Raw genomic sequence first — 18,226 nt, 5'->3', positions numbered from 1 at the left:
CTACACAGCAAAGAAAATGATCAACAAAATGAACAGGCAGCCAACAGTTTGGGAGATGATTTTGCAAACCATCTATTTGATAAGGAATTAATATCCAAAATATGTAAGGAACTCAAACAACTCAATAGCAATGAAACAAAAAACAAAACACAACCTGATTAAAAAATAGGCAAAGGACCCACTAGATAATTCGTTAAAGAAGACATTAAAATGGCTAACTGCTGGGAGCCTAAGGCAGGTGGATTGCCTAAGTTCACAGGTTCAAGACCAGCCTGAGCCAGAGCGAGACCTCATCTCTAAAAATAGCCAGATGTTGTGGCAGACACCTATAGTCCCAGCTACTTGGGTGGCTGAGGCAAGAGAATCACTTGAGCCCAAGATTTTGAGGTTGCTGTGAGCTGTGATGTCACAGCACTCTACTGAGGGTGACAAAGTGAGATTCTGTCTCAAAATGAAGTAAAACAAAACAAAACAAATGGCTAACTGGTATATGGAAAGGCATTCAGCATCATTAATCATTAAGGAAATGCAAATGAAACTATGAGATACCATCTCCTGATATTTCTTTTTATAAAGACAGGGATGGCTTTTAAAAAACAAACAGGCTCAGTGCCTGTAGCTTAGTGATTAGAGTGTCAGGCACATACACCGGGGATGGTGGGTTTGAACCCGGCCTGGGCCTGCTAAATGACAATGACAACAACAACAACAAAAAATAACCAGGCATTGTGGGTGGGCGCCTGTAGTCTCAGCTACTTGGGAGGCTGAGGCAAAGTGAATCACTTTAGCCCAAGAGTTTGAGGTTGCTGTGATCTGTGATGCTAAGGCACTCTACCGAGGGTGACATAGTAAGACTCTGTCTCAAAAAACAAATAAACAAAAAAACCCCAAAAAACAAGAAATAGCAAGTGTTGGCCAGAGTATAGAGAAAAGGGAACCCTTGAACACTATGGGTGGGAATGTGGATTTGTGGATTTTGTACAGCTATTGGAAGAAACAGCAGGGAGGGTCCTAAAGAAATTAAAAATATGACCCAGCAGTTCCTTTTCTGTGTATATACCCCGTGAAGAGGAAATCACCACCTTGTACAGATATCTGCACACTCATGGTCACTGCAGCATTTTTCATAATTGCCAAGATGTGGAAACATCAAAGTGTCCATTGGCAGATAATGGATAAAGGAATTGAGGTATAGATACACAATGGAATTTGTTTTTTTAGAGAGAAGGTTTCACTGTGTTGCCTGAGCTAGGGTACAATGGCTCAACCGTGACTCACTGCAGCTCAGCTTCTGGGCTCATGCCATCCTCCTGCCTCAGCCTTCCAAGCGGGTGGGGCTATAGGTGCACAACTCATGCCTGGCTCTGTACAGTGGGATATTATCCAATGTATGAAAGAAGGAGGTCCTGTCATTTGCAACAACATGGATGAAACTGTAGGACACTATGTTAAGTGAAATAAGCCAGACACACAAAGAAAAATGCTGTGCAATCTCACATCTGGAATCTAAAATAAACAAGCAAACAAAAAATCAAGTACATAGAAACAGTAAAATGGTGGTTATCAGAGTTGAGGAAAGTGGAGGGTGGGAAGAGAAGATTTAGGTCAAAGCGTACAAAGTTGTGGTTATGTAGAAAGAATAAGTCTAAGAAATCTAATATGCAACATGAGGACACAAGTTGTCTTTAATGTATTTTAATGGAAAAAAAAGGAGGTGGGAAAAATATATTGCTGCCATAATTAAACTAGTTCCAAAGGAGGGAAACACCCTGCTGCTCATCCTCCCATTCCACTGCTCCCTGACTTAGGATGAGGTAGGAGGGTGCATGTCAGGAGCTGCTGCTGAGGCATTTGGCACCATGAAGGGAAGATCAGGAGAATGGCGGAGCTGCCAGCCACCAAATGCCAGCTCTTCCTATCTCTAGGCTTCTTTTTTTTTTTTAAGACAGAGTCTCACTTTATCGCCCTCTATAGAGTGCCGTGATGTCACAGCTCATAGCAACCTCCGACTCCTGGGCTTAGGCAATTGTCTTGCCTCAGCCTCCCGAGTAGCTGGGACTACAGGCACCCACCACAACACCCAGCTATTTTTTGTTGCAGTTTGGCCGGGGTCATGTTTGAACCAGCCACCCTCAGTATATGGGGCTGATGCCCTACAGGCGCCGCCCTAGACTTCTTGATCTGTGAGAAATATCAGACCTGTTTGTTTCAGCCATAATTACTTGAGTTTTCTGCAGCTTGTAACCAAATGCAGTCCTAACTCAGAAGCCTGTGGTTACTACGGGATTCATGGATCATAGAACTGCAGAACCCTGGGCTTGGGAGGACAGCTGAACGCCATTTGGTCCGCTGCCCCCACTCTCTGTATGAATCTCCACTGACGGGCTGTAGACTTCTACTTGCACGCCTTGGTGATGGGGCCTCAGTACTGCCTACGGTGACTCATGTTTGATAGCTCTAGAGGGCATAACATGTTTATATTAAATTCTTTACAATTTCTACCCATTTTTCTTAGTGTAAGTAACTGGGGAAAGAACAGGGAACCTTAGTAAGGGAAGGGGATGGAGTGAGCAGGGTATAGTGGCAACTTTCTCTGATTGTGTGACGCTGGACAAGTTCCTTAACTTTTCTGAAGCTAAAGTACCGGTAGTCTCTTTATCTATAAAGTGGAGATGATAAACTCTCCCCCCCAAGGTCACTGTGAGGACTTTGTGGCACAGAGTAGGCCTCCAGCAATTGTTAGTGGTCTGACCCCTTCAGACATGGCTATGTCAGTGCTGTTACATTGTGAGAGTTGGGCCCAAGAGCCCGGCACTGGGGATGGCAAATTATGATTCGGGGAAATGACGATGAGCCATTATAATTCCCTACTAGAGGCGCGTAGGTGTGCACACACACACCAACATGTCTCTCTCAGCTTGAGAGACAGGAGGGCATCTCAGGGAGGTGTGACTGTTCCTCAGAAATGGAGAGGTTCCCAGCCTAGCTGGTCCTCCTTCACAACTTTGTCTCCAATCTGTTCAGCCACCCCCTCCCATACCCCAAACCTATCCCGGTTCTTCTGGCCTGTTTGAAGTCTGCCCTGGTGGGCCAAAGGCTTGATGTAATTTCAAGGAGGATGCTGACTCAGCAAATAACATGCAGGAGGCTAGCCAAGGTTTGCAGGAGGGCTTTAATTACCAAGAGCCCAATCAGGAAGCAGAGGTGCTGGTCAGGGAGGTGGCCAGCCAGGGAGAGGTGGTAGAGGAGGAGAGAGGTGGCCCTAGGCCTAGCATCCTGCAGTGTTCTGGGCTGGGAGCAGGAGTGGTTGGGTGGTCTCACTGCTTGGAGCGCCCAGCATCATGGCAGGTGCCAAAGTTGGTGTTGGTGATGGCGCCCACAATGCTCTTGTCCCCCTCGCAGGTCAGGCCTCGCTCACAGGGACACTTGTAGTAAACCCCATAGAGTGTCTGCAGAGACACAGAGCCAGGAGAGTCACAGGCACTGGGGGCCCACTTTGGGTAAAACTTGCCTTCTGCCTAACCCCAGGAATCAGCAGGTCAGTCTGTCTTTTCGGATAGTGCCTCTCCCGACAGCTTCCCTAGGGTGCTGTGTGTCTGGTTGACCCAAGTTCTGGTCTCCACTCTGGCTCACTTGCTCTTACTAGCTTGATCTCTCTGGGGAGCCTCTATCTGCCCATCCATGAAATGGGGATAACAACCCCTGCCCCCACCCATCTCATTGCTTAGCTGTGGGGGTCAAGAGAGATGATAGGAAAATACTTTGCTGCCCTCTTACCTCCACATTTGGCATCCAGGCTGACCCTCCTCCCTGATCCCAGCTCCCAGCCTTGAGGGCCCTCCTTCTCTGAGCTATCCCTGCCCATTCTCCCACATCCAGCCACCTCCTCAGCACTCACCTTGACAGAGCACTCACTGTTCTCACTGGCCTTGGGTGCACAGCGGGCCAGGCTCAATCCGCTTGTACGGTGACAGCACTTGCTCTTGCATTGGGCACTATTCAGGCAGAGCTCACCCTCATCCTGCCAAAGGCAGCCTGTCAGACCAGAACCTCCCCCCCAACCCGTCCCTTCTCCACCCAGACCTCCACCCGCCACTCACTACTGATATCAGTGCCTCCCCTTGTGAGTTGGGCGTGCAAAGAAATCTATCCACTTGGTCTGATGGCCTCTCTGCCCCGCAACCCATGTGAGAAGTAGGCATGTGGTGACAGAGCAATAGCCCTAGGCTGGGTGGGGGTCTGGACCCTTGAATTCTAGTACCAGCTGTACTACCAACTCCCTGGGTGATCGTGGGCAAGCCACTGCCTCATCCCAGGTCTCAGTGTTCCCATCTAGAATGTGCACATGTGACCCCAAATAGGCTTCCAAACCTCTCTGGAGCCCACATTCCTTTGAGGAGCCTATGAAAGTAGAGGATCATCTCCCTGCAAGACTCCCCCCCAGACTTTTCCATAAGATCTCAAGGAGGTCTGAGACCCTCCAAGCCCATCACAGCCCTGAGTTAAAAGACTTAAGAACCTTTGAACCCAGTGGGTGGCCAAGATAGATCTTCCCAGTTGGGCCCCTGTGGAGAGCCGGTGGGGGCAGCAGTGGGAGCACCACCCCCAGCTCACCCACTCCCAGCTGTGTACCCTCAGATGGCTTCCCTCTGAAGACTGGGCTGATGATAATGGCTCCTACTGCAGTGGGTGTTGTTAGACATTCACACTGTGTCTGCCACACAGTGAGTAAGGTGCTGCTGTAGGTCAGAGGCTGGAATCCTTTGTGCAGGCTTTCCAGGACAGAGCCCACGTCTCTCCCCTCCAACTTGCACCCCCACCCTGAGCATACGCCCACTGAGTGCTGAGCTTATCAGCCTTTTCTAGGGTGTAGGCAGTAAAGGAAGAGATGTGAGATGCTGCTCCTTCCAGCCCCTAGGCAGCCCAGGTGGTGAGATCAGCGGTCTGGGTCCAGGCTTACAGCATCTCCACCTGGGGGATGCCCCCCAACCCTCTTACCAGGCTGACGATGATCCCCCGGGGGTCGGGAGCTGCATAGGCCACTGAGAGGGCAATGAGCAGAAGGACCAGGACCTTCTCCATGGTGAGCGGGACGGCTGGTGTGGGTGGCAGTGGCAGGTCAGATGGCAAAAGACAATGGCAGCTGGAGTGGTGGGGCTATAAAAGGGCTTCTGTCCACATGTGACCCACCTTCCGTGTCCCTCAGGGCCTGCCGTGAGCAGAGGCACAGCTGTGGCCAATCTGCCCCAGGGGAGGGGTCCTGATAAGGAACCTGGGCAGGCACCTGGTGGCCTCTGGCATGCCTCTGTGTGTGTGTGTGTGTGTGTGTGTGTGTGTGTGTGTGTGTGTGTGTGTACAACAGCCATGTGTTATATAGTGGTTAAGAGGGTGGACTCTGAGGCAATTTTAGCTATACAAGTTATTAGCTGGGCAAACTTGCTGACTATTCTAATTGTTCTCTCAGTCTCCTTATCTGTCAAATGAGGATCATTTTAAGAGTTGAATTAAAACACACATATATGTGTGTTACATATATACTAACATAACTGTGTGTGATTATAAGGATATACGTATATTAGATATCCCCATGTGCATCATGCTTGGCACGGGGCCTGGCCCCTGGCAGCAGGAGGTGAGTGTAGCTGCTCTGGTGCCCTGAGCTCCTGGGGAGTTTGGTGGGCTGGGGCAAGAAGAAACACCTAAGATGTGAAGGTGTGAGTGCCTCCTACACTGTGCGTACTCAGCACAGTTCAGGCCCTGCCTTTGGCCCCAGTGAAACCCAGCTGTCCTACAGTGTCTGGCTCAGGTGAAGAGGGGTCCCAGCCTCCCAACCCTTAACCTTCCCTCCAGGCCCCTTGGGGGATTCTAGAGCAGTCCCAGGTCCCAGGGGGTGACCAGCTCTGCAGCCCTGGCTGGCCAGGGGGGGTGTGTCCTCACTGTGGTGAACTTCTCTTTCCTTCACCCCAGGGGACTCCCCATCGGACTGATTCAGGGGCTCTCAGGAGGTCCTTCTCAAGAGAGTCTCTCCCCTTTCCTTTCCACCTCACTTGGTGCCTGCACTTCCAGCATCAAAGACTCACCCCTTTAGTTAAGGCTTCCACTCACCCTGCCCGCTACCCAAGGCCACGTGTGAGCGTCAGCAGTCGCTAGTCCTGGCTGAGAAAGGGGAGGTCTCGTGAACTTCAGAACGACCAGGGGCTGGTGGCTGGGAAGGGAACAGCTGCTGGAGTGTGCTCAGGCGTGGGAACAGAGCAGCTTCCCTGAAGGTCTGGTCACTGCAGTCAGAGGTCCCTGCCCTCCCCACACCCACCACAGAAGGTGGACGACAGCCCCACAGTGAGGCCCTGGACTGGGTTGCCTCAAGCACTTTTTTTCTTTTTTTTAGAGGGTTTTTGTTGTCAAAATAAGAGAAAGAAGACACAAATAAATTAATTGTTCTGATAATTTTAGACTCCAGGACATCTCTATGGAAAGGTCAGCTCCTTATGTGCTGATGAAATACTATCCAAATCAAGTATGAGACGGTGCTCAAGACAGTCACTGGACATGTACATGGTGAGGAGAAATAAAAAGGCAGTATCCCTATTTCCTTTCCCCAGTAAGGTGTATGCTGCGTAAGGATATGAGGCTCATTTTGGTGACAAATGCTTTCATACCGAGAATTTTGAATTCCTCCATCTCTAATCCCCCCAAAAGTTTTAGCCTCTGACCTGATGATGAACAAGGAATCAAAATAAGGTGACACTACTTTGACATGGACTCAAGACTAACTGTAGTTAACATCTTAACATCCATTTATCAAATCAATACGCTGAATTTTCTCCCTTAGAAAGTTATCGACCAAATTGGAGTTACTCTCACATTAAAGTACAAGAATGCATATGCAAGACTAGGGTTTGTTCTGTGGCATAAAAAAAAGAGCATTCCAGGCTCGGTCCCTGTGGCTCAAGAGGCTAAGGGGCCAGCCACATACACCTGAGCTGGCGGGTTCGAATCCAGCCTGGGCCTGCCAAACAATGACGGCTGCAACCAAAAAATAGCCGAGCATTGTAGCAAGCACTGGTAGACCCAGCTACTCGGGAGGCTGAGGCAGGAGAATCGCTTGAGCCCAGGAGTTGGAGGTTGCTGTGAGCTGTGAAGGCACAGCACTCTACCCAGGGTGACAGCTTGAGGCTCTGTCTCAAAAAAAAAAGAAAAAAAATTCCTCCAATAGCACTGACTCAAGAGGTACCACATGAAGAACTGGCTGTAGGACAAATTATCTATTAGATCTAACAAAATGCAAAATGACTCCAGTTTCAACCTGGAAAGGAAGGTCCTTGCCAAGTCTAGCTTTTAACTGTACCCAGGTCTCAAACAGATGTTAGGCCCACCTACTTGACAAGGCTGGAACATAGCACCAGCAGTCAAGAAGCCTAAAGTTGGCTGGGCACGGTGGCTCATGCCTGTAATCCCAGCACTTGGGTGGCCGAGGTGGGTGGATTGCCTGAGCTCACAGGTTCGAGACCAGCCTGAGCCAGAGCTGGGTGTTGTGGTGGGTGCCTATAGTCCCAGCTACTTGGGAGGCAAGAGAATCGCTTGAGCCCAAGAGTTGGAGGTTGCTGTAAGCTATGATGTCACGGCATTCTATGGAGGGTGATAAAGTGAGACTCTGTCTCAAAAAAAAAAAAAAAAAAGAGGCTTAAAGTCATCTAAACTAGTCAGTGAGCACCTTTATGCCATGATTTGTCAGTGTTCACATTGACAGTGGCAAAAGAAGGATCAAGAAGCCTGGGTTTTTTAGAGCAGCACAAACATTAATTACCTCAATAAGCAATGATCAAGGTCTCGTCTAGGGTAAATAATACAAAAATAGATCCTGAAGTCCCGATACACAACTGGTGAGATTAATCTAACTTTAAAGCAGTACGAACTGGCTTCTTCCACACAACAAGGGCAAACTACACTACTGTTTCTCAAAAACCAATTATGTCTTAGGGTATAGCCTCAGTTTAAGAGTTTTTATTTTTTTTAAATATACCTTTCCTATGTCAGAGGCAAGGCAAAAGGGAAGAGGGGCTCTAGAATCCCTGGGACAGAGAACTTTAGAAGCCAGTGGGTGTGAGCACATTCGAGTCACAGGGTTTGAGATTATGGGTCCGTGGGGTGTTTCTTCCCTTCCCTCACTGGGACATCCATCTTGCGCAGCTTGAAGGTTGCTGGATCCTCAGCCATCATCGTGGCCTGGGCTCGAATCAGCTCCACTAGAGAAGGTTTCTGGGCTCCTCGGTCAGCCTAGATGGCAAAACTTCCTGAATCCTACTTCTGGAGAGATCTTGGTCCAGAGAAGCTCCATTTATCTGATGGGTTTCTGTCCTTATCTCCACTTCCAAAATCCATGGGGCTAGGATTTGGGCCAGGTAAAGCTGTGGAAGGACCAGAGCCAGCCTCTGGGCCTACGCTTGGGTGAAGAATGAGGGGTGCTGCTTGGGGTGATGGGGCTGACGCAGGCTGCTTCTCTGCTTTCGTTATCTCTCCACTCTGTAGCTTTAGTCTGCGGAGTGCTTCTGCCACTCGAAGGTACTTGCTCTCCTCGGTGGTGAGGCCCTTTTAGGGTGTGTAGCCAGTATCTCTCAGCCCTGTCTATTGTTCAAAATGCTGAATGCTCTCCTGAGTCTGTTTTGTGATCAGAGAATTCATGATGACATAGGTAGCTTTAGCCTTCACCACTGGGACCTTATCCATACTGTCAATGGCTGATGACAAGAGTCATAGCAGGGGAGGATAAACTGGCCTCTCCTTCCTCCACCTGGGCAAGGTGCCGATACTTGCGCTGTGGAATCACTGGCTTCCAGGGCATGATGCCCATGTCTGAAGGAGTAGGAGCCATGGGTGTAGGGTCCTCAGGGGCATCATCATAGCTCAATGCCCGGCGGTATATCCTGATGGACAGGGACATCTTGCCTAGAGGCCCACTAGGCTCAAGAGCAGGTACTTCTGGTTGTCTCGAAGCCATTGAAAGATGGGATCCAGGTGTTTTCTATAGAGAATTCCTAGCTGAATCCCTGCCACCACAGTGAAATTATCTGATGATTACGCTGACTAACAGATGTTAATAAGGAACATTGTCTAGCTGCTGCAAATTAGCAGAACTTCCCAGGAAGGGTCCATCCAGAGGTTCTGTTCTCCTGCTGCTGCTGCGGAGCTGCCTGCAGCCCTAGGTCGGACACTGAAGTGGCTCCAAGGACCTAAGTCTCCCGAGAGGTTGTGGCACAGTTTGGATCCAAGCCTTCATGAGAACAGCAGCGACACCAGAGGTCTCTGGACAGACCAGGAAACACTGGTCCTCAAGCACAGCTTTTATCTAGACCAACCTGGCTTCAAAACTCACCACTTACTAGCTATGTGAATTTGGACAAGGAATTTAAACAATTTTTTTTTTGAGACAGAGTCTCACTCTGTTGCCCAGGCTAGAGTGCCATGGCATCAGCCTAGCTCAAAGCAACCTCAAACTCCTGGGTTCAAGGGATCCTCCTCCCTCAGGCTCCCAAGTAGCTGGGACTACAGGTGAAACTTACTAAAGGCAGAATACAAATGTCTACATACAATGCCATGAAGGCTACATTGAACAGTTTGATGAAAATATTTCAGATTGTATATGAAACCGGTACATTGTACCCCTTGATTGAACTAATGTACACAGCTATGATTTAACAATAAAAAATAAATAAAAAATAAAAAATATTAGCTGGACATTGTGGCTGGCGCCTGTAGTCCCAGCTACTCAGGAGGCCAAGGCAAGAGAATCACTTGAACCCAGGAGTCTGAGGTTGTAGTGAGCGTGATGACACCACTGCACTGTTCCTGAGGCAACAGAATTAGACTCTGTTTCTTTTCTTTTCTTTTCTTTTTTGAGATAGAGTCTCATTTTGTTGCCCTCGGTAGAGTGCTATGTCATCATAGCTCACAGCAACATCAAACTCTTGGGCTTACGCAATTCTCTTGCCTCAGCCTCCCGAGTAGCTGGAACTACAGGCGCCCGCCACAACGCCCAGCTATTTTTACAAATGGGGTCTTGCTCTGACTCAGGCTGGTCTTGAACCTGTAAGTTCAGGCAATCCACAAGCGTTGGCCTCCAAAGCGCTAGGATTACAGGCGTGAATCACTATGCCCAGCTTTAGACTCTTTCAAAAAGAAAAGAAAAGGAAAATTTCTGCAAAAAAAAAAAAAAACAAGACATACCTACTCCATTCCTTTTGGCTGCTTAGCCCACAAATACCTTCCCTTCCCCCAAGAAATAGGTTCAAAGTGTAAATTGGGATGTACAATCATCCTAACTTTTGAATTTTCTCTATCCTTCTCCATCTTGTTTAGGTGAACGTAGGAAATGAACTTTCAGGTTGCCAGTCTCTTTAGCTCCACACTTGGACTGTGGGGATCCTCCCACCTCCCCATTCCCCCGACCAGGTGTGAAGTGGAGTTTAGGTGGCTTCAGGCAGCAGGGAGATGGGTCTTTATGATCTTCTGGGCCCTCAATGGCTGCTCAGAGATGTTCCTTATGCCGTTTCATCCTTCTATATCTGCTGAAATTATGGACACTGAAATCTGAGCTCTGTTCTCTTAGTACATTTCATCCCTTTGGCTGGTCAACATCCACGTGAACTGCCCGGTGTGGTAGCTCACACCTGTAATCCTAGCACTCTGGGAGGCCGAGGCAGGTGGATTGCCTGAGCTCATGAGTTCAAGACTGGCCTGAGCAAGAGCAAGACCCCATCCTTAAAAATAGCTAGGTGGCTCGGTGCCTGTAGCTCAGTGGCTAGGGCACCAGCCACATACACCAGAGCTGGTGGGTTCAAATCCAGCTTGGGCCTGCTCAACAACAATGACAACTACAACCAAAAATAGTTGGGCATTGTGGCAAGCGGCTGTAGTCCCAGCTACTTGGGAGGCTGAGGCAAGGGGATCACTTGAGCCCAAGAGTTTGAGGTTGCTGTGAGCTATGAGATTCCATGGCACTCTACTGAGGGCAACAAAGTGACACTCTGTCTCAAAGAAAAAAAAATCCATGTGAACTCTATTTACCCCATGCTTATATTCCCTACTCCTTGCCAGCATTCCCTTCTAACCCTGCAATCCTCCATAAGACCAAAATGCTAGGGAGCTGGCTTCATGTCACATCGGTCACTGCCCCGTCCCTAAGTCTAGCATCTCTGTGTATTGTCACCTTCTTCTAGTTTGGTCACGATCACGTTTCAATCCTGTAGCTTAAGGCTAAATTATAAAGTAGTCTCTATCTAAGAGGAAAGAAAAGCGACTTAGTAAGATGTATAAACTTACCTGATGTATTTCATATACTTGATGCAGCAGGGAAGAGAATACGGGTAGCACTGGAATCCTCATTTCTGTAGACACCACCTGGCAGTCAATGATACGTATAACCTTCATCTTCCATCTCCCATTCCAGGTTCCCTTAGTCCTCAGCCAACCTCTCAGACCTATTCCTGGACTATCTGGGCCCTTTATGGATCTGTGTGTCTTTACTGACCTCTTCCACTAATTTTTACTGGGGACATGACAGTAACAAGAGCCAATCCAGGGCGGTGCCCATAGCTCAGAAGGTAGGGCGCCAGGCACATACACTCAGGCTGGTGGGTTTGAGCCTGGCCTGGGCCTGCTAAAGAACAATGACAACTGCAATAACAGCAACAAAAAATAGCTGGACATTGTGGTGGGCACCTATGGTCCCAGCTACTTGGGAGGCTGAGGCAAGAGAATCGCTTAAGCCTGAGAGTGTGAGGTTGGTGTGAGCTGTGACGTCACGGCACTCTACCGAGGGCGACATAGTGAGACTCTGCTTCAAAAAAAAAATCAATCCAGGCATCTCCTGAGTTCTGCACATACTCTTTCCTGCCCCCTCTGTCTACCTGATTCTTCCTCCTTGGATGGCCAGGATTAGGCACCTGGCCACATTAGTAATCCTTCCTTTTGACATTAAAGTATAATTGGCACAATGAAATTAATCCTTCTTAATGTACACTTCAGCAAGTTTTGACAAACGCATACATGATGTAACCACAAGTGTTCAAGATACAGAACACTTCTGTCACTCTAAAACATTCCCTTGTGCTCCCCCTCTGTAATCGACCCTACCCCCAGATCCTGGAAAACTATAAGTTTGTTTTCCTTTCCTATTGTTTACCTTTTCCATATATAATGATAGATGAAATCACACATATGTACTTTTGTGTGTGGTCTGACTTCTTAGCACAATACATTTGAGATCTGTGCATGTTGTGGGGGGAGTGGTATCAGTAGTTCGTTACTTTATATTGCTGATCCCTCGTATGGATGGAAAAAATGTGTTATCCATTCACTGCTTGTAAGACATTTGGATAATTTCTGAAAGGTTTTGGTCAATTTTGAATAAAATTGCTATACACATTAGTATGTACACACATACAGATTTTTGTTTGAACATAGGTTTTCATTTCTCTGGGCAAATACCTAGCAATGTGATGGCTGGGTCATATGACAATTGTTTGTTTCAATTTCTAAGAGAGTGTCAAGAGGTTTTCCAAAGTGGCTGAGCCAATATGCATTCCCACCAACAGTGTGAGTTCCCGTTGCTTTACATCCTCCTGTCCTGAGGATGGTCAGTTTTGATTTTTCTTTTTTTTCTTTTGAGACAGAGTCCCTCCCTATGCCCTTGAGCAGAGTGCAATGGCGTAGTAGTTCACTGCAACCTCAGACTCAGGCTGTGGGCATCTGGCTGCCTCAGCCTCCAGAAGCCGCTGGGATTACAAGGGCTTGCCACAGCACCCAGCTGAGTTTTTCCATTTTTTTAGGAGTAGGGGTCTCACTCTCACTCAGGGAAGTCTCAAACTCCTGAGCTCAAGCAATTCTCCCTCCTCAGCTTCCCATGGTGTTGGGATTACAGGCTTGAGCCACTGTGCCTGGCCAGTTTTGATTTTTTAAATTTAGCCTTTCTAGTAGGTATGTAATGGTGTGTCACTGTGTTTAGTTTGCATTTCCTTATTGACTAATGATATTGAGCGTTATTTTATGTTTTCATAGTTGCCATCTATCCCCATATCTTCTTTCAAAAAGTATTTGTTCACGGGTGGCGCCTGTAGCTCAAGGAGTAGGGCGCCAGTCCCATATGCCGGAGGTGCCGGGTTCAAACCCAGCCCCGGCCAAAAACCACAAAAAAAAGTATTTGTTCAAATTTTCCCCTATTTTTTAAATTGAGTTGTTTCCCTATTATTAAATGTTGAGAGTTATGGATGTTATAGCGGGGTCTTGAGGCTTATTGGTATCGTTGGGAGCAGATAGTGACCATGGTTGTGTTAGTCTTGGTGGAAGATCCGTGCATGGTCTCCATCTGTCCCCCAGGGACACCTCATAATAAGCCTTTGAGCCAGCCCAGGGTAAGGGTGCGGTGGGGGTGCTGAAGAAGAAGGCTGGCTCCTGTTCATGGAGTAAGTCAGCCTGTCCAGCTGATAAACAGCCTCCTGTGTGGTAGCAGCCTCTAGAGAACATTCCCCTAGGACCCTCATGCTCTCTGGTTCTGCTCCTATTATTACGACTCCATCCACATATTCCTGTCTCCAACCTCTTACCTAAGTACCACACTTACTCTGTCCAAGATGCTGCTGACCGTCTGGCTGGTCCATGAGCCACCGCCCACAAAGTGATGGTCATGTGTACCTAAGGCCTTCTCTCCTTACGGGGTAGGTGGTGTATTCGTTTCCTGAGGCCACCACAACAAGCCACCCTAAACTTGATGCCTTGAAACAACAGAAATTTTTTCTGTCACTATTCTGAAGGCCAGAAGTAGAAATCAAGGTGTCATCAGGGCTTCGGTGTTTACAGAGGATCTAGGGACTAATCTGTTTCATGCCTCTACCTTCTGGTGCTGGCCAGCTTCCCTCGCTATGCCCGCATCATTCTGATCTCTGCATTGTGGTCCATCACCTTTTCTTCTGTGTCTATATTCTCTCTGCATGTCTCTCATGAGAACACTTGCTGTCACTGATTTAGGGCCTACTCAGAAAATCTGGTGGGATCTCCTTATTGAGAGATCCTTGACTATATCTGCAAAGAATTTTTTTCCAAATAAAGTATCATTCACATGTTCTCAGGATCAGGATGTGGACCTTTGGGGGGTAAATAGTGGTAGCACTTAAAGTCCTGCCTCCATGAAGATTTCCCATCCCCATTGTCCCATCAACAGCAGTCCCCTTCCCTTGGTGCCAGCATGCCATCAGAGCTCTCTTTAAAGCAGGCAGAGGAAGGGGCACTTGGCCTATTTGGCTTCCACCATGAGAGAGGAGGCCCTGCTGGGACTCTCACCCAGCAGAGTATCACTCCCAAATAAGAAGGGGTTAAGATGCTCGTCAGCCAGCAAAAAAAAAAAAAAGCCAAACAATGAGACAAATGACCACTAGAGATGGGAGTTACCATCCTTGCAACTTTCATATCATTGGTAGTGGCTAATTACTACAACTTCCCTTGGGACATAATAGTATTTTTGATTTATGATTTGGGAAGTGAGGGAGAGCACCATGGGCATTGGCTTAGCTCTTCATAGTATAGTAACTATTAGCTCCAAGGTTGGGGGCCAAGTTGAAGATTCTATCTACTCCTGAGGTGATCTCGTCTAATCACTCAGGAGCATGGGATGGGTTCAGGCCTTGCAATTCAGCACGCACACACTCCCTGAATCTTATTCTAATGATCCTATGTCCCATAGCAACAGCCCTTAACAGATTCTTTGAGCCATATCACATACATGTAATTCATTTTATTCCTTGAATCAATAATCTGGACATTTGGTCTTATCTCAGCTGACATTATTCAAAGTCATTATAAGCAGCCACCCCAATCATTGCTCATTTCTTCATTCCTTTAAATCCATATAGGGCCAAAACCACTTAGTTTCCTAGAACTTAACCCTCACAGGGCACATGGTCTTGATGTTCATAGCTGATAATTTGATTAACTGCTTTTCATTTGTGTACTGCTATTTTCCCAATTCCAAACATAAATAGGAGTCTCAGAGCCTTTTTGCTCAGGCTGGAAGCCCCTTTTCTGGTTCCAATATTTGAATCAATTAGGGCTCTTTGGCACCACCAACAAAACCTACTCTGGCTAATGAAAGCAAAGAGAACCAATGGAAGGCTATTGGGTGAGTTACAGAGCTGAGGAAGAAATAGGGCAACCTGTCTTAAGCAGGGCAGGAATCAGGATGACTCAGAGGCCCAGGAGTAGGAGCTCACAGATTGTTGAGAATATTGCCACAGCCCAACTAAGCAACAACATTCTTTTCTCTCAGATCACTCCACCACCAATTTGGATTTCCTAGGAAGCCACAAAAGGTCTAGCCTAGATCACCTGCCAGTCCTGTATCAAGGGTCTGCATTCCCTATGATTGGCTGTCACACCAGAAACCCAGGATGAAGGGGGAGCTGTTCTTGGAAGCAGGGGAAAGCTGTCTTACGTGGACCAAACAAAAGGAATCTACAGCTCCTAGGAGCTTGGCCCTAGCCTAAGGCCTGTTCTGAATGGAAGAAGATACAGTCCCTGCTCCTGGGAAGCTCCCAGTCTGATGGTGGAGACATAGACTGTGCCTTTCCAGTCTAATCGTTAAGACTGGTTACAAAGGCAAAGAAGAGGTTTAGGAAAAAGAAGAAACACAGGAAATGCTTGAGGCAAGGTTGGTTTTCATAGTGAAAAAGTGGAAACTGCCAAAACACACCAAAGGGAAATGATTAAATGCTTATGGTATATATGTAATATTTTGCAACATTACATAAGCATTAAAATCATGTTTATGAAAAAAATTAATATGAGAAGATATTAATGGTATAATTCCAAGTGGAAAAATATATTCAAAATTGTATATACATTCTTTCTAACTGTGTAAAGCAGTATGCACAAAAAAAGGGAAATGCACCAAAATGTTAACAGGGGGCATCATCATCATCATCACAGCTTTTGAGCATTTTTTTTTTTTGAGATGGAGTCTCACTATGTCCCCCGGGGTAGAGTACCATGGCATCACAGTTCACAGCAACCTCAAACTCTTGGGCTTAAGCAATTCTCTTGCCTCATCCTCCCAGGTAGCTGGGACTACAGGTGCCTGCCACAATGCCTGGCTATTATTTTTTGTTGTTGTTGTTGTTTTGTTTTTTTTTGGCCGGGGTTAGGTTTGAACCCGCCACCTCCGGCATATGGGACTGGTGCCCTACTCCTTGAGCCACAGGCGCCGCCCCTGGCTATTATTTTTATTACAGTTGTCATTGTTGTCCAGCTGGCCCAGGCCGACTTCCAACCCACCAGCCTCGGTGTATGTGGCTGGCGCCGTAACCCACTGTACTACAGGGGCTGAGCCCTTTTAAGCATTTTCATATGTGATGCCCTGGGTTAAACATTTTACATATGTTATTTTACCTAATATATGATACTATAATTACCTGCGTTTTATTGGTAAAGAAACAGGCTTAGGAAGGTTAAGTTCATGGATGAATTGGACTAATAAATAGCTAATACGTAGCTGACTCAAAGCCAGGTCTGTTTAAAGCCACAGTCCATGTTTTTAAGATGATCCTGTCTCTCCTTAACTCTCCTTTTTGGGGTTATGAAGACTTTTCATTCTCTTATGCATACTTTCTTGAATTTTCCTAATTCTCTGTACTAACCATGAATTTACTTATAAAATCAGAATTTTTTTTTTAAAGGGAAAAGGAAATATGTAACTGATACATACAAATAAGGGGAAAAAGGCATTGTATTAGACAAAGAATGGTATGGTGTGGGAAGGCTCCTTAAAAATGCCCTTTGCTGTATTTGCAGTTGCTTCTGTTAGACTCTCAGGCCGCATGTACAGGTATACGTGTGATGCACACATCCACATATTTACACATATATTAGAGAAGATATCCTCCAACATAGCCTGAACACATAGAGTAATTGCTTACTGAATGACAGGAGGACACAATCAGGAAAGGCTTTGCTGACCTCCGGTTCGGGGTTTGGAGGTTCCTGGAGGCGGACTAGGGAGCGGGGGACCTGTGGGGTGGGATGTGGGCAACGCTTTTTGAGCGGGTAATGAGTTTGCGACTGTAATTCAGAGGGAGGAAGGTGACAACCGCAGCCCCACCCTCCCACATCTTGTCATCCCGCTCAAAAGGTTGAGGAGAGCTCTCAGTTTCCCGGAGCCGAGGCGTGCGGGGCGGCGGGGGCTGCTGCCCGCGTCTCCGCGCGCCCGGCCGGCCCCTTCCCGGGCTTCGCCGCCGCAGGCCCCGCCCCTTCTCCCGGAGCCCCGGGGCGCTGGCCGCGGTGCTGAAACGGCGCGGTCCGACGAGGGAGGAGGGAAGGGCTCGGCCTGGGCAAGGGGCGGGCTCTCCGGAGCCGTGGGCTGGAAACCGGGAGGGGGCAGGGCGGTACCAGCCGGCTCCAGACCCTGGTCGGCTTCGGAGCGGGCAATAGAGGAGACAGGGCCGGCTAGAGCGGACTCAGGCATTTGTCAAGCCTCCCTTGACGAAGCCAAGGATGCCCTTGTGCTGTTAAGCCTCTTTCCCTCTGCCTTGAAGGGACCTGCCCCTTCTGTCCCGTCCTCAGGCTCCTCCCCAACCTGCCTGAGGAGTGACCCACTTCTGGGCCTTCACCTACAAAGCCAGGCAGTTGCAGCTCACAGGCCTCCAGCCCAGGGCCTGCTGCTCTCACCATGGTGAAGTTGCTGCCTGCCCAGGAGGCGGCTAAGATCTACCATACCAACTATGTGCGGAACTCGCGGGCCGTGGGTGTGATGTGGGGCACGCTCACCATCTGCTTCTCTGTGCTGGTCATGGCCCTCTTCATCCAGCCATACTGGATCGGGGACAGCGTCAACACACCTCAGGCAGGCTACTTTGGGCTTTTCTCCTACTGCGTGGGCAACGTGCTGTCCTCCGAGCTCATCTGCAAGGGTGGTCCCCTGGATTTCTCCTCCATCCCCTCCAGAGCCTTCAAGACTGCCATGTTCTTCGTGGCCCTGGGCATGTTCCTCATCATTGGCTCTATCATCTGCTTCAGCCTGTTCTTCGTCTGCAACACCGCCACTGTCTACAAGATCTGTGCATGGATGCAGCTGGCTGCAGGTGAGCAGGGATGGTGGGAGGGCAGGTAGGGGCCCCTAGATCACAGCTGTAGCTGCACCATCCATCTTCTGGGGAGGCTCTGGGTGTTGTACTTGGCTGTCCTCCTA

General features: G+C 48.1%; 2 protein-coding genes and 1 pseudogene across 6 annotated transcripts in view; 1 reads left to right on the top strand and 2 right to left on the bottom strand.

Annotated features, from left to right (window-relative positions):
* Window positions 1-3,154: 3,154 nt before the first annotated feature.
* On the bottom strand, window positions 3,155-5,110 carry CLPS (colipase). Of its 2 annotated transcripts, XM_053603505.1 has the most exons (3): window positions 4,999-5,082; window positions 3,899-4,021; window positions 3,206-3,449 (listed from the first exon to the last, which is right to left on the bottom strand). In XM_053603505.1, exons 1-3 carry the CDS (start codon window positions 5,080-5,082, stop codon window positions 3,318-3,320), a joined length of 339 nt encoding a protein of 112 aa, XP_053459480.1. In that variant the 3' UTR covers window positions 3,206-3,317. The 2 variants fall into 2 exon arrangements, with proteins under 2 accessions (XP_053459481.1, XP_053459480.1); XM_053603506.1 differs by lacking the exon at window positions 3,899-4,021 and having other exon boundaries at window positions 3,155-3,449; window positions 4,999-5,110.
* LHFPL5 (LHFPL tetraspan subfamily member 5) overlaps window positions 4,993-18,226 on the top strand; it is a 35,392-nt gene continuing 22,158 nt past the window's right edge. For 3 of the 4 annotated variants that reach the window (XR_008382597.1, XR_008382599.1, XM_053603504.1), the window contains exon 1: window positions 17,315-18,119. Coding sequence is in view for 1 of the 4 variants with exons in the window: in XM_053603504.1 (XP_053459479.1) it covers window positions 17,708-18,119 (412 nt within the window). In the remaining 3 variants the exon portion in view is untranslated. Of the gene's footprint in view, window positions 5,084-17,314; window positions 18,120-18,226 lie in introns of those variants that run through there. The other variant, XR_008382598.1, reaches the window with a different exon arrangement.
* Window positions 8,085-8,995, bottom strand: LOC128594579 (putative monooxygenase p33MONOX; annotated as a pseudogene).

This window comes from Nycticebus coucang, chromosome 9 (assembly GCF_027406575.1).
Source record: "Nycticebus coucang isolate mNycCou1 chromosome 9, mNycCou1.pri, whole genome shotgun sequence".
In the NCBI taxonomy this organism is placed as follows: domain Eukaryota; kingdom Metazoa; phylum Chordata; class Mammalia; order Primates; family Lorisidae; genus Nycticebus; species Nycticebus coucang.
Note: the sequence above shows the minus strand (reverse complement) of the source record. Positions and strands in the feature narration are given on the sequence as shown.

Coding starts and splice junctions, on each gene's coding strand:
- CLPS (XM_053603505.1), bottom strand. CDS start 5,082: ATGGAGAAGGTCCTGGTCCTTCTGCTCATTGCCCTCTCAGTGGCCTAT. Junction 4,022..4,998: donor GGGGGATCATCGTCAGCCTG/GTAAGAGGGTTG, acceptor TGCCTTTGGCAG/GATGAGGGTGAGCTCTGCCT. Junction 3,450..3,898: donor ACAGTGAGTGCTCTGTCAAG/GTGAGTGCTGAG, acceptor GTGTCTCTGCAG/ACACTCTATGGGGTTTACTA.